This window comes from Poecile atricapillus, chromosome 2 (genome assembly GCF_030490865.1).
Source record: "Poecile atricapillus isolate bPoeAtr1 chromosome 2, bPoeAtr1.hap1, whole genome shotgun sequence".
Lineage (NCBI taxonomy): Eukaryota > Metazoa > Chordata > Aves > Passeriformes > Paridae > Poecile > Poecile atricapillus.
This window is the reverse complement of record NC_081250.1, coordinates 130,399,421-130,414,430: the sequence shown is the minus strand read 5'-3', so window position 1 is coordinate 130,414,430 and position 15,010 is coordinate 130,399,421. Positions and strand designations below refer to the sequence as shown.

Below are 15,010 nucleotides of genomic sequence, written 5' to 3'. Positions count from 1 at the left end.
AACAGGGAGCGTCGCGCTCGGTGGTCGCGGGGCGGCCTCGCCCGGCCGGCGGTGCCCGCTGGCGGAAGCGGCCCCCGCGCTGTCGGCCGAGCCCTTCCCGGTCGGGGCGCCGTCCCCGGGAGCGGTCGGCGAGCGGTTGGTCCGGAGGGCCGCCCCCCTCCCCCCCCCGGCCGGCGCAGTGGGAGGCGCCCGGGCGCGCGCGTCACCCATTGTTTACAAACCAACGCCAGCGGGCCGAGCTCCAGCCGCGACCGCAGCGCCGGAGCCGCGTGTGCTCGCGCGCGCGCGGGGCGGCGGGCGGGCGGCGGCCCCGGTCCCGCTGCGGCGGCTGCGGCACGGCGGGGACCCGGCAGAGATGCCGTGCCGCCCGGGCGAGCGCTTCCTGCTGCTGGAGCGCCCGGTCGCCGTGGGACAGGCGGGCTCCAAGGAGGTGGACGCGCTGGTGGCCAAGCTGGGCGAGGTGCTGCAGCTAAGCGCCCAGCGGGCGCCGCCGCCGCCCCGCGCCCCCAAGCACCTGGGGCCGGGCAGCGCCCGCGACCGCGCCGCCCCCTACTCGCCGCGGTGCTGCAGCGGCGGCGGGGCCGGGGCCGGGCTGCTGGCGCCGCGGGGACCGGCCCCGCCGCAAGCTCACTCGCAACACGTTGAGGCTCCGCGGCCGGATCGGAGCGGCCAGCAGCGGGTGACCAAGCAGCTGTGCGGACGGGGCTGGCTGCGGAGCGCCGCCCGCCGGAGGAAGCAGCCTCCGCCGGGGCCGGGCGACGGGCCGGCGGAGGAGGAGGACCCGCACCGGCTCCTGCAGCAGCTCATCCTTTCCGGCAACCTCATCAAAGAAGCCGTCCGGCGGCTGCAGCTGGCGGCGGCGGCGGCGGCGGCAGCGGCATCCGCGGCCTCCAGCGGCAGCGCCTCGGCGGGGAGCGGCGGCGCGGACGGCGAGGCGGCGGCGGCGGCGGCGGTGCAGCCCCTGCAGTAGCCGGCGGGGACGAGCGGCGGCGGCGGTGACCGGGGCGAAGGAGCGCGGCCGCTGGCGGCGGAGCCCCCGCCGGGCGGGCTGCGGGAGCGCGGTGCGGGCTCCGCCAGGATGTAAGTGTGTCCCGGCAGCTGGGCCGCCGGGGCCGGTTGGGACGGGGAGGGTGCCCGAACCCCCCCGCCCCAAGGTCACCCACGGCGCGGACCCCGCGGAGCCCCAGCCGGCGAGGCCGCGCACGCCGCCCGCCCCGAGCCGTTGTTGTGCCCCCCTTCTCCTCTGCCTTCCCCGGGAGCTCCTCCTTCTCCTCCCCCCGCCGGGGCAGCCCGGCCGAGGCCGCGGACCCCCCCGCCGCCGGTCCCCCGCTGCCGCGGAGCTCCTCCGTCTCCCAGGAGCCATTTGCAATAATCCTCGCTGACCCCGGCGGGAGGTGTTTCCTTTCCCCTCCCGGGCTGGTTTGGTTTTTTGTTGGGGGTTTATTTGTTGTTATTTTAACGTTTATTGTTATTATTTCTCGTTGTGACTGTATGAAGCAGTTTTTAAAAATGTGAATATCAAAGCTGGAAGGCAGCTGGACTTAAAACAAATGAGTGAATGGAGCCTGAGATGCATTGTTCACATAAGGTAGCCGACACAAGTTTTTTCTACCAAAAAGAAAAACCCTGAATCCACCCTTTCCCGACAAACTCAATGGCTCAAGTACAAGATGCAGCTGTTGATTTTAAATATATGCACTTCGTACCGGAGCGTTTGAAATGTGTTCCTGATTTGCAGGACTTACTGTCTTAATTAACCTGTCTGTATTGAATAAACGTGGTCTTGTTTTTATTTTTGGGTCTGTGTCTCATTGTTAAGGGGAAATGAATTCTGATTCATGAGAACAAAACTGTGTAGGCACGTTTCCCCTTGATCTTCTTTCAGTTGTAAGATCTCCATTTTGCAAGCAAAAAAAAAAAAAAAATTCCCCACAACAATCCGCATAGTCTGATGCAGTGGGACACCGGTTATTAATGCACGGAGATGCAACTGAGCCCCTTTGTTTGCCAGCAGCGTTCATTTGTAAGCCGTGAGACGCCCCTTCGAGCAGCCGAGAATGTGGCTGATGGAATTTTTAAGTCAAATCATACTGAAACAAAAACTAGGTATTTTGTGCTGGGGAAGGAACATGGCTTGTGTTGGTCACTTGTTTGGGTTGTTTTGATATTTTTTTTTTTTTTTTTTTTTTGGTTCTCTGAGGATTGAAAAAAGACTAGGAAAGAGAAGAGGTCTAGGCAGCAATCAAAAAAAAATTAAAGATCTATAAACCAGAATTTGATAATTCAATGCTGGTCATTAAGTTCCAATACCTATTTTGCATAGCTTCCTTTGTAAAATCCTATGTTGCGTTTTTAGGAGCCATTGAGCTTCAAGATCAGAACTGAACACATCAGACAGACTGGAGCTTAACAATCTCCCAACCCCCACTCAATTTGAGGTAAAAGCTTCTCCTTTGAAGAAGGTAGCAATCCCACATGAAAGAAAATGGAAGATGTTTGCCTTTGTCCAAGAGAGCAATTTGAGCAGCTACGTTTACTTGTGTGATTAGTTCTTTCGTGAATACATTAAATCCACAAAATATTTTAGATTTCTTTCTGTGCCACAGCTGCTACTAGAAACTCATGCTGAAGGTTTTTGTGATGTCTCACTAGATTCCTCCTGCATTAGAACCAGTATGTGATATTATTAGCTTTATCTTGACTAATTTATAAGTTGAATGTAGTTTTTCCATATCAAAGCATGTAAAATGCAAAAAAAAAAGAAGTTTGGTGCATTTTTGAATCTTCTTAATTACTAACATCTGAAGTCCTTTCTCATAACCTGGGCTGCTTTTGTGGCATTTTGCACTTGGAAAAGATTTGGATCTGCCATTAATTCTTACTGCCTAATACAATGATATACTGTGTCAGTTATCCTTCAAATGAATTTTCATTTGCAATTTTCTTGTTTATTTCTTTCTCCAGGAAAAAAAAAGTTTAATAGCAGGTACAAAGAATATAACCACTAGCCACAACTGAAGAACTACTTATTCCTGTATTTGTCCTTTAGATGCTCAGGGAGGTAGGTATTTGCTGTGCAGATGTTGAATTTGAACCCAGGGATGAGTAGTTTAATTACTAAAAAAGCTGGAGGAAACAAGCTAAAAGCTGGGCATAGTTGGTGGAGCCTGAATAGTTAACTATGGTTAAAAATATATGGGTGAGGGTCAGCTGGAATTCTGAAAGCTGGCAAGTTTGACTTGAACTTTTTGCCACTGATAATTATGCATCGATTTTGCATCTCCTTTCCCTCCCCCCCCTTCCTCCTCCCCAAACCCTAGCCCCTGTATACTAATGAGAACAGCTAACTTTACAAGTGTCCTTTGTAGTCATTGAAAGCCTCGAGACATTCCTTTTAAGGATTTTACTAGAATAACACTTTTCAATAAAGTGGCAGTTGAAGTGAGGCGTAGAAAAGATGCTAATAAATTTCACTGTGACTGGCTGGTTTTTAAGCTTCCTAAATTACTTCAAAAATAGCTTTTACTTTCTCCTTTGTGCAAGGCTGGGAGATGTATATATGAACAAGGTTATAGTAAGTTAAGTGTTACGCAGAGTGTGTGATGATTCAGTAAAAGGAATTTTGGCCCTTGTTTCAGATAACTTGCAGAATTCACCGACACATCTTTGTCACTTACATCTTGCCATATAAGTTTTTGTCTTCTTCAAAATATAGAATATGTCAATCCTTCATAAGGGAATGGATCAAACATGGCTCGTTTTGATTTTGGAAGACACATTTTAAAAGATGTTGGACCAGCTGAAGTATTGCCAGAAGGTTTCTGTTGACTCATTGCAAATTCTCCTTTCCTTTGCCTTGTGCTACACTATGCAAGCATACAAACTGTGATATAAAAGTCATCATCTGCTTTGTTTCCCAAACAAGATAGAAAGTGTTGACCTGGGAAATAATAATTTTTCTAAGTTTTATGTATCTATGTTTCAGAGGTGGAGTTTCTTTAGTATATTTAGTCTGTGCCAGTCCTCAAATACCAGTTATTGGTTTCTAGAGAAGCAAAGTGGAAATACATTTGGCCTTCACAGTATGCTTAAACTTTCTTCATTTGTAAATGAAAATATAAGTTTATTTACAGGTTTAAATTTGGAATAAAATTGTCTTTTCATGATAGACATTTAGCTAGGTTTTGGCTCTTTTTTTTTCTGTACTGTGAAGAAAAATTGTTCAAAACACACAGATTTTGCAGTGGGTGACATGAGCTGTAGAACTAAAGTAAATAATTTAGATTTTTGTAACAAGTAATATTCCAATGCATTGGGGAAGAAAATAAATTTCATTTTATCTACAGGAGGCTATATGTTTGGAGGGTAAACTTGATTTTAAATAATGTCGTAAACAAATGAACTGAAGGTTCACAGCCCCATCTTTCAATGTGCCTCTCAGTGGTGTTGCACTAGTACGGCACTGGGCTGCCACAGATTTTTCATTTGTAGTCTACATTGCTGCTTAACTCCTCCTGAGTTCTCTCTATTTGTCTGGACAACTGTTTTCCTGACTGCCCAAAGTTTTATCTTTGCATCCTAGTTACATCTTGTTCTTTGTATTCCCATGTTCCCTGAGCCCTTAAAAGTAACTCAATTTAGCCAGAAGTCTGGCAGGTAGAATGATTTTTGTCTGCTATTTCCCTCGTGTGACCCATCTCCCTTGTAGCTCACTATTGTATATTGTACCAGAACTTTGAATCTACTGTAAAAATTGTGTTGGCATGGTATTTGGCATGATAAACATGGTGGGAAAGTAGGGACTCCACCCTAGGTCCTTAAAATGAGGTTTAGAAGAAGCCTTTCAAGCAAATAGCAAGCGCATCACACAGAAGGCATAAGGGAGAAGGATGTGTGCTGATTAATGCACAATTTAAGTTCTGGTCAGCTGGGGCCAGTCCCAGTGTTGGTGACTTCTCTTCCATCTCCATATAAAAAACATTTCTCATTCCCTCCCAGTCCCTAGCCCCAAGGTTTTCATCTCTTCACCTAGCATTCCCTGACTTAGCCAGGCCATTGTTTCAGCTTGTGGTTGAAGTATTTCACTTTTACATCTCTTTTGTCCATGTCATATTACTCTTCCCAAATACTAAGTAGCTTTGTTCTTTTCAGTTGCTTTTTGGTGGGTACTTTTGATGTGCTCGTTTATTTGATTTTCAAGAAAATATTGTCACTCAGTCACTTGGTGGCCATGATCTGGTTAACTCCTTACAAATCTTGCCGTGTGAGTTGGAGGCAAGTTACAAGTGTCCTTCAGCTTGTGCAGCATAGGGCAGAAATCAGAGGAGAAATCCTTGCTGCAATGAAATGAACAGATGAAGTTAGCAGAATTCTTTTCTGCTTCCATGGGAATTTCCTCCTGATTTGGTTTGGTTTGTTTTTGTTGTTTGGTTTGGTTTCTTTTGGTTTTGGTTTTTTATTTATTTTTTTTTTTTTTTAGAACTGGGAAATACCACTTAAAGTGATAAAATGACTACATAAATGCCATTGGGGGGGACACAAAAATTACATCAGCAAACTCATTTCCTGAGTCAATGAGTTTGGTTCACTTTTTCTCTTCCAAAAATTATGTTTTAGCTGTGTGACTAACCTCAGTCACATTTGTCAAAGCTGCAGAACTGCCATTATACAATTTCCTTGGCAAAAGGCAGCTGCTGGAAAAGAATTGGTGCCCATAGAGAGAGGAAGGCTGCAGTGTGCCCGAGCTGCATTAGTGAACACTGTAAACTCCACAGCAGAGGAAGCTACAGGAAATCAGGCACCATAAATTCAGAGACGTGCAGCATTAGCTGTTCCTTATGCAATATCCTGTATTTAAATTGTATTATTTTTGCTTCCCATTATATAATATGGTGGTGTCTGGTGGAGTAATACAGCCAGCTAAGAGTGCTGTTCATCACTGCAGGCATTAGGTAGGACATGAGCAATCAAAAGAAATTGTAAAAACCACCTTGTCTCTGTGTCCTCCTTGTAATTACTGACTTGGCAGGACTTCATTCATGAAAAGGTGGTAAGGATAGGCTGTAAGGTCCTGAGCTATATGAAGAAGTTTAATATGTTCAATTCGAACCCCAAGTACATATTTTATAGCAGCAACAATTTTAAAGCTAGGGGGAAAAAATCCTGCTGGAACTTTGAGCTTGGAAGCCAAGTGGTAAATTTGGGAATAAATGGACATGCTTTCGTTTTTCTCCCATATAGGTACTTTGGTCTTTATCCAAGGAACTTCAGTCCTCCCTGGCACACTATGGGGCTTGTATCATCAGCTGCCCCTCAGGAGATGATCTCTGATTGACTTTACAGCTCAGTGGGATCACTTTCAGGAGCAGTGCTAACTTAAATACATTTTTCGTTTAGTGGTAAGGGATGAAACAGCACCAGGATAAAAATGTTTTAATTAGAGGAAATGGATCCTGGTTGGCTTAATAGTAAATATTTACTGCTCTAAGCATTTTACCATAAGAGATTGGGGCTTATTCTACCCGCATCACAACAATTGTCCTAGTTTCAAGGCTTAAATCTACAGAAGCATGGGCTCGCAGTTGAAGTGCAAATTTGGGTTATTAGTGTTCTTAAATCCACATTGCAAAGCCTTTTCTTGTTTACAAGACTAACTTAGTGTTCCAGAGGAAAGCACACAGGGCTGAAGCAGGTGTCTGAATGCATGTATGTACATCCCCAGCTTTTCTATGAAATGGAAGATGGGGGCGATACCTAATCCTCCCCTGTTGTCAGCAGGCAGCACTGGCAGTTGCTATTCTGGCAATGCCCCACTGGTGTGATATCTCATCCCGACATTGTTTTGAAAGGTAAAAAACCAGACACTTATGTTTTCCATCTTGCTGTTCTGCTCTGTTGTTAGTTTTCACCAGGCTGCTTTGGCAGCTACTTTCTTCCAATGACTCTGTTGCAAAACTCCTCAGCTGCTGTCAGCTCTGACCTGAACTGTGGCTGGATTCTGGATCACAGGACACTGAGAACTTATTTCCATAAAAAATAAGTAAGTCAGCCTGGAGCATGCCAGACTGGTAGCAGGATGAAAATAAGAAACATAAACTTCCATGTCTGCATTTGTATAGATATATTCTTCTGTTCTTCTTCCACATTTTTTTTCCCCCCTTTTAAGAGAGGCCACAGATGTCAAGAATCTCTGGAAATCAAACTGCCTACCTCAGTAGGGGTTTGGAAGTGATCCATGGCCCCTGTGTTCACTTTTCCCCTTCTTTTCCTGGAGAGCTTTTCAGAGCACCTTTGGTTTGTGCTGATCCTGTTCTCCAATCTGCAGTGAAACAAAGATGCTTTGGGGCTAAAGAGCAAACATGCTCAGCCTGGGTGCTGTGCACGTGCACACACAAGCATGGATCAGATGTGATTTGCGGAAACAGTACTTATGTTCAGTGTCAAATGTGCAGATGTTTTACTGACACTGAGAATAGATATGGACTTATAAAAAGGACATGTGCTATTAATTAGATTTAAAACTAAATTATCAGGAAAAAAATATAGTAAAATCTATGGAAGAATATTGTTGTGCTTTTTGTCTTGTTTTAAAAGTTAAGGAAGTGTGTTTTAGTGTAATACTGCCTATGTCCCGTGTGTCTTGCCTTGATAGCTGCTCCTGAACAGGCCTTATTTTGGAAAAAGCAGATCAAACCCTACCAGACCTACAAAATTATTGTAAGAAATAGAGTTTCAAATGGATTTTGGTTTACCTGCTTCTTCCTAAACAAAACAGAAATCCTTATTGTAAGGTATATATCAATGCTGAATTACTCTTTGAAGAATGTCTTCATGTAGGAATGAGTTAAATGTGCAGCCAGCATAATACAAACCTGTCTTATTATTGCAGTAATTTTAATTTATCTGTTATTAAAGGTATCAATTATTTTTGCTTCAGTAATTTTAAATATGGTTGCAGATGCATAGAAGTTGAAATTGTGTTATCCAGAAGGCACTACTTTTAAGTTCATGAATTTTAGAAAGTTTTAAATTGGAGAGGGGAAGTTAACTTGAATGGTAAAACTAGAGTACTGATTTTCCATGGGTGATTTCAACTCCACAAGTCATTCAGTTTATTTGCACCCTTGTGAATCAGCAGAGGAGATTAATAAATTGACACCAAATGTGATCTTTTGTAAGTGATAGTCATAGAATTACAGAATGGTTTGAATTGGAAGGGGCCTTTAAGATCAACCAGTTCCAACTCTCTGCCATGGGCAGGGACACTAGACCAGACTGCTCAAAGCCCCATGAAACCTGGAGCTGAACACTTTTGGGGCATCCATAGCTTCCTGGGGAACCTGTTTCAGTGCCTCACCACCCTCACAGCAAAGAGAAAGCCATTCCCTCTCCCTTGTCCTGTCATTACATACCCTGGTCAAAAGACCCTCTCCAGCCTTCTTGTAGGGCTCCTTTAGTACTCCAGGTCTCAGCAGAGCAGAGCAGAGGGGAAGAATCACCTCCTACATAAGTAAACCTTTACCTTACTGGGTAAGACCTGAGCTCTGGGTAGCTCAGTATCTTGGATGCCGGTCAGCTGTTTCATATCACCTGCTGTGTGGTGGAATAGCTCCCAGCAGCTCTTGTCCTGATGTCTGGCAGTTTGGCTCCGTCTTGGTTAGAGCCCCTTCCATGCCATTGGATTTTGGGGCTTTAGCCATGGCTACAGTTGATTTTCCTGATAGCTCTGTGTGACATTATGGGTGTTCCAGTGTTTTCTGAGCCAGGAGAGCTGCCCTGCTGTACAGCCTGTGTCTGCTCAGATTCAAAGCTGCCTTCTGGGGATGGCGGTGGGAGGGTGATCAACATGGTTGGGCAGCAAGGTTCTCCCTGTGAGAAGCAGAGGCCCAACAAACCTGACTGCCTTGACTTCTGCATTTAATGCTGAGGGCTGACAATCAAAGAGTAGGAATGGATGTTTCCTGTGGAAGCTGCCTCCCAAGAGGGATGTGGGACTGGTGAGTCAGGCTCTACCTGAAAGACTCCTCGGGACACATTGGAGCTGACCAGGAAGAGAAACAGAAGGTGGGGAAACACTGCACAGAGGTGAGATTTGAACCAACACCAAGATGGGAAAAACGGTTTTAGGCACTCTAGATCAAAGAAACCCAAAAGGGTACATAAGCTTCAATTCCCCTTACTAAGTCCTGGAGGAAGAGGTTACTGAGACTTTGACAGCAGATTGTGTATCCCCATCATGAGAGGAAAGATTGTGAGAGACCCATCTGGAGAACTACAGGTAGAAACAAACTTCCTGATGGGAAAACCAGTGGCATGGCAGAGAAAATTAAGAGAGGCTTGAACAGCTATCCCTGACTGCATACAAAAGAGTGTGGATATGTGGACACTGACTACGGGCAACACTGTCTGTTCCTTCTGTTCTGGTGTGCTGTTGGCCTGGGGTTTTACCCTTTTCCTGTCACTGATTAACTCTGGGATCGTGGGTTTGCAGGACAGATGTCAGGACAGCCATAATTTGGGGGCTTGCTCTGCATCAGTACTCCTCAACACCCCAGCACTTGAGATCTGAACCTTTTGTCTAATGCTCCACTTAGAAGTCTTGGCCTCTGTGGGGAAGTGGGAGAAGTACAGCACTGCCCAGTCTGATTTCTATAGCTGTGGCTCTAAAACAACCTGTGTGGTTATTGGCTCCTTGGTTGTTGCAAAATGATTTTGAAAGCACTGAAGACGTAGCAGCTACACCTTCCTCTTCAATTCGCCTTTTTCTTTTTTTCTTTAAGTTAGTTAGTTGCTACTGCACTTTGACCCATATCACAATGAATGAAATTAAATATAAGTAATGTCTATTGGCTTGCTGCTCTTTTGACTGTACATTCAGCAATGATGACAGAATTTTGTTGGTACCAAAGACTTCAGCACTTATGTTGTCATTTATATCTGACAGCTGAAATTCATGCCTCTGGGTGTTCCTGGCATCAACAGCTTCTCTTGAATAACTGCTGTTGCTCAGTTGTTTAACACTCATACTGTATTTGGTGATGTCTCTGGGGCATAGCAAAGCTGATTATATAATTTACCTCATCCTTATGTCCTGGATATAAGGATAAATCTCTTTCCCATGAAGACAGTCAGATATTGGAACTGGTTGCCCAGAGGTTGTAGACTCTCTCCTTGGTGGGTTTGATTAGACTGGAGAAAACACAGAGTAACATGGTCTGACTTCAGACCTGTCCCTACTTTGGACAGGTTTCTGGACTTGAGATCTCTTGAGAGATGCTTCTGACCTAAATTATCCTATGATCGCACCAAGTTGCCACATTTCCTTGCAGCAGAATATTCCTTTTTATTGCAGTACATGGAATTCACCCAGCATTTCTCTAAATCTCAACTAGGAATAAGGAATCCAGGCTATGTGAATGTAGTCCTGAGCAAACATGTCATTTCAAGGCTTTTGCCTGCTGTAGGTTCATTCACCCTGAGTACTACTCTCATTTAGGGTCCTATGATTGAAAAAAACATTCTCCTCAATTTCTTCTATGTCTAGATCCTGGTATTTCTCACTGAAATCTGTGAGGCTTCAAAAGCAATAGCATCCTTTCCCCAGGCACCAATTGCTCATCTACAACAAGGAGGACGTCCACTGTTCAGCTGATACTGCTCAGGCAGATACATGCACTTTCTTCTCCAGCAGTAGAAAAGACAGTCAAAAAGGACAAAGGATGGCAGATGTCATCATTGTGGTTTGGGCATTCTTTCCTCCATGGCTCACATCTGGAATATTGGGATCATACCTTTGGACTCAAGAGGAAACAGACCAGTGCAATGTTTGTGTGTGCCCAAAGGCAAGGGTTTTTCTTAAAAGACCAAGAAAAAAAGCCTTTTCCTGGATTTGAAGGACCCCAGTCCCCTGTGTTCTTAGAATTGTGTTCATAGTGGCAGCTCTTGTCTCAGAAAACCCAGTGTCTTGTGACTTGACGAGAGCTGACACCACCTTCTGTATCAGGAAGCAGTTTCCTGTGTACCAATGATTTCTCAGAAATTGTTCTAGGACCGTGCCTGTGTGGGTGTTTCTGATCACTGTGCCTGGACAACAAAATGACTCCACTTTTAGTTGTTCAAGATGAAAATGCAATGTAAGGTCAAGTTTCTGTTTGGTACATAATTAAATTCACATCTTTTGCTTCAGGTAAGCCATGAGCCTGAGATCACCTTTCAGTTGGAACCACCTTTGTGTGCCCTGTACATCTCTGCTACCCAGCATATACCTCCTATTCTTCTTTTGGCAAGGGCATTAGGAAATTCAGAAGAAAGCCCACATATATGCTCTTAACAGGGCATGGCCAGCCCAGGCAGTTCATCAGTCCAGATCTCCTGAAGCTCTCACTTCAATCTTCAACAGCATGGGCAAGTTGTTCAGCTTTTCTGAATGACAGCATCTCTAAATCTCACCTGGAATATTGATTGGCTGGCTTCCACAGGAATGGCTTCTTCAAAGTCAAGCCAAACTGCCCCAAGGTTTCAGTTATATAAGGTCAAATATTAAGGAAAAAAGCAGGGGTGTGTGTGTGTAGTTTTCTATAGTGGCAGAACACTGTGGTATTTCTTAGCAGAAAATGCATTTGTAACAGATGCACGTACACTCCCAGAGCAGAGTGTATATGGCCAACACATCTCCAAGAGCCAACTCTGAGGAACTAACCATTCTTTCCCAATTAAATATCAAAAATGGGGAATGATGAATGGTTTGATCAGACTCATTGCATAATTTACTCTGGGGTAGGCCGTTCACATTTTTTTCCAAGTGTGTCTCGGCACAAGGGCTTTTCTCGATCCTTAATTCTTTTCCTCTCTCTTATCTGAAATGCCATTATTCTCTGTGGCTCTCTGTGGGAGGCGTGACCAGAGCCTCACATGGCAGTGCAGGCAGAAGCACTGCTGCCTGCTCTGAACCGCCAGAGTCCTCTCCCTTGTCTCCATCCCTGCCTTTCAGAAACTAGAAGAGCTTGTTTGGTTTTTTTTAACAAAACTGCTGAACTGTCTCCTGTAGTACCCCATTATCCTATCCGGATAATGTACTGCTTTTGATTTTTGCTTGGCTGGTTTGCTAGCAAACCCCTTTTGCATGTATATGTACTGCACTGGCGTGCCAAGGGGCGAGCAGAGATATGTTTATCCTGCTACGTGTTTGGCAAAAACAAACCAATCCTTTTATCACCGAACGAGACGTCATTATAGCCACCCTCTGGCCTCTCCCTCAGCAAAATAAGGCCATAAAAAAAAAAAAAAAAAAAAAAAAAAAAAAAGGCAGGTCTCCAGCCCGTCCTATTAGAGTTAATGAGGAAAAGTCGGTGCAAGTCAGCGGTGCAGGGGAAGCTGAGCGGGCCGGGCTGTGGTGAGTCAGCACGGGGGAGCGCTCGGGCTGCGCTGTCACCGCTCGCCAGGGATTCACAGCCCGCCCGAGCTGCGCGCTCCTTGCGCGGGTATCCCTGCACCCCTCGAGCGCCAAGGAAAGGGAGAGCGCTCACAAACTCCGTCTTTGAGTGTGGCGATTCAGGATCTGTGCCAGCAGCTCGTGTCAGCTTTGAGCCTCCGTTTTCCTGTGTCGTGGGGCTCTGACAGGGCAGATGAGTGCTTCCCATTAGATACTCACAGACACCAAAAATAGACGCTCCGTTACTGCAGCATGCTAGCTGACGGTAATGATAGGGCTCTGCTTACTAGTTCAGTTGCATGCTGGCAATCTGGCCTCTTTGCATGCTTTATTTATCGGGTATTAATTGCCATTTCCACTTATCACCCCCAGCCTAAATCACTGCATTGTCTCTTGCAGCGGTCAGACATTTACTTATTTTCGCTTTTACTATTAGCATGAGAAAACTCAATTACAGGCGAGCAGGCATGCATACACAAACACACAGTAGTAGGTCTGTGCTGATGTTCTTAAAGATACACATCTGCTGATACTAAAAATAGCTCCTTGTCAGCAGCTTGGTAATTTTAGGCTCAATGAGAATTCATCCCCATGGTAACTGTACAGTTGTTGAATCATTTATTATTTGAGCTTCAAAATCACAACAATGCCCGCAATTTTCATCCTCTGAACATTTCTAAGGACCTTCTGCAGTGTTGCAATACTCCTTGCTCCACACCATCAATATTTATCAAGTAAACAGCTGTAGCCCTTGAACTGACTACCTGCTTCTCCTTGGACATAGCGGGGCTGGGATACTCGATAGCAGGATGACAGTTTAAATAGGGTTCACTTTTGTGATAACAGCAGCCCTGTGATGTGGCTGTTTGGCCAGGGATGGTACACACGAGGCCCTGCAAATTCCCAACTGGCAAAATGAAACTTTAAAGTGTCAACCTAAGCCTCGGTCTTTTTCTCGAGAGCCAGAAAACAAGATATCCAGATCTCTGTATTGCAAGAGGTTTTGTAGATAAGAGGCTGTTAGTTTTTACCCTCTCAGATAGACACTGTTGACCCCACAAGCCGTGAGGGAACACACTGCCTGGCTTTGTGGAGATAAAAGCTGTTTGCACTTTCCCTCGCTTACAGATAATGCTCATTAGCCATCTTGTGCTAAACCCAAGAGAAGTCAGACCACTAGGCTAGCAAAGAGAAAAGTGAGGTTCAGGTTCCCTGAGACTGGGGGTTGCTCAGACTCTGCTGTCATGGAGTCTCCAGAGAGTGGGACCACCAGCGTAAACTCACAGGATGGGGCAGGAGGTACAGAGTGAGCACTGTCAGGTTTGAAGCCACAGAAATCACTCAGCAGCAGAAACACTTCCATAGCACACAAATAGCAGTGAAATGGGGTGCTGATTTCAGGATGGTCTAAATCACAGACACCAGCACTCTCACCAGCTGCATGTGTGACTTTTGTTGCACTGTTGCTGACCATTTGATTTACTGGAGTGCACAGTACAGAGAGAGCTGTTACATTTTAGGTAGAAGAGGTTTGGTCCCTTTTAGTCTGACAAACTGGGATCTGAAAGACTGACCCAGAAACACAGACGCTATTCCCAGGTGCCAGTAGTTGTAACATGATACACTTAGCAGAGCTGATTCCCCTGGGTTAAAACATTGTAGCTATTACACACTGTCACGACTGATGCCATATTTTTAGATCAAATGCACTTCAATTGTGTGAGCTTTTAAGAAGCTCTTGGACAAGGTAATCTGCAAGGTGCTTTGAAATTGCTTTTCGTCTTTTTAGTTCAGTTGAGTTGAACACAACAAAATAAGAATGTGCAGGCACCTTTTACAGCTGTTCTGCAGCTGCCTTCTACCTTAAGCAGCTTTCTGTAAATCTGTCAGTACCCAAAATGTGTTGTGCATCACCCTGGTGGGATTTGTCAGGTGATCCTGGTGTGCACTGTGGGGAGAGCCAGCATCTGCCATCAAGGAAAGTTCAGTTTTCCCTCCAGTGCAAGTGTATGATCACCACTGATGTCAGTTCAAGTCACCTACCTGCCAAGAGACAATACAGTGGTATTCTCACAGATGAGAGCAGGAGAAAGTGGTGCATCCACAAATCAGCCCCCCCAGCTCTGAAGTTGTCTCCTGGAGAAGTGGCAGCTATCTTTATTCTTGCATCTGGTTCCTCAGTTTGCTCATTTAATTAAACCAGAAGTGTCCTTCCTTCCAGTTGGTTCAGCTGCTGGATATTTATCCCGGAGCACATACAGAGAGAGATTTGGAAGACACTGTCTTTTTGTATTTCCACCTACTAGGCTCCATCTTCTTGGCTGGGAAGTGCTCTCTGTGGCCACAGCCTCAGCTGGTGGAGGCAATGCCAGGTCTCACTGTACCACAGACAGACATGTCAACAGCAGAATTACCCGCTTCTAGCAACAAAAAAGCTGGTCACAACTCATAGGTTTTATAGTGAGTTGGGAGGGGAAGAAAATCACCTGCACAATAGGCCAGAAGTAGAGTTTATTCTCAAACCCTTTGTAGCAAGTGCTTGGTCTCAAGCAGTTTTCCCCACTTGCCACACAGTGCTGG

General features: G+C 45.5%; 1 protein-coding gene across 1 annotated transcript; it reads left to right on the top strand.

Annotated features, from left to right (window-relative positions):
* Positions 1 to 337: 337 nt before the first annotated feature.
* On the top strand, positions 338 to 1,792 carry LOC131576525 (GSK-3-binding protein-like). The gene has a single exon (XM_058833337.1). The coding sequence runs from the start codon at positions 356 to 358 to the stop codon at positions 968 to 970; it is 615 nt and encodes a 204-aa protein (XP_058689320.1). The 5' UTR covers positions 338 to 355; the 3' UTR covers positions 971 to 1,792.
* Positions 1,793 to 15,010: the final 13,218 nt, after the last annotated feature.

What these genes read in the sequence shown, in the direction of transcription:
- LOC131576525 (XM_058833337.1), top strand. Translation starts at nt 356, where the DNA reads ATGCCGTGCCGCCCGGGCGAGCGCTTCCTGCTGCTGGAGCGCCCGGTC.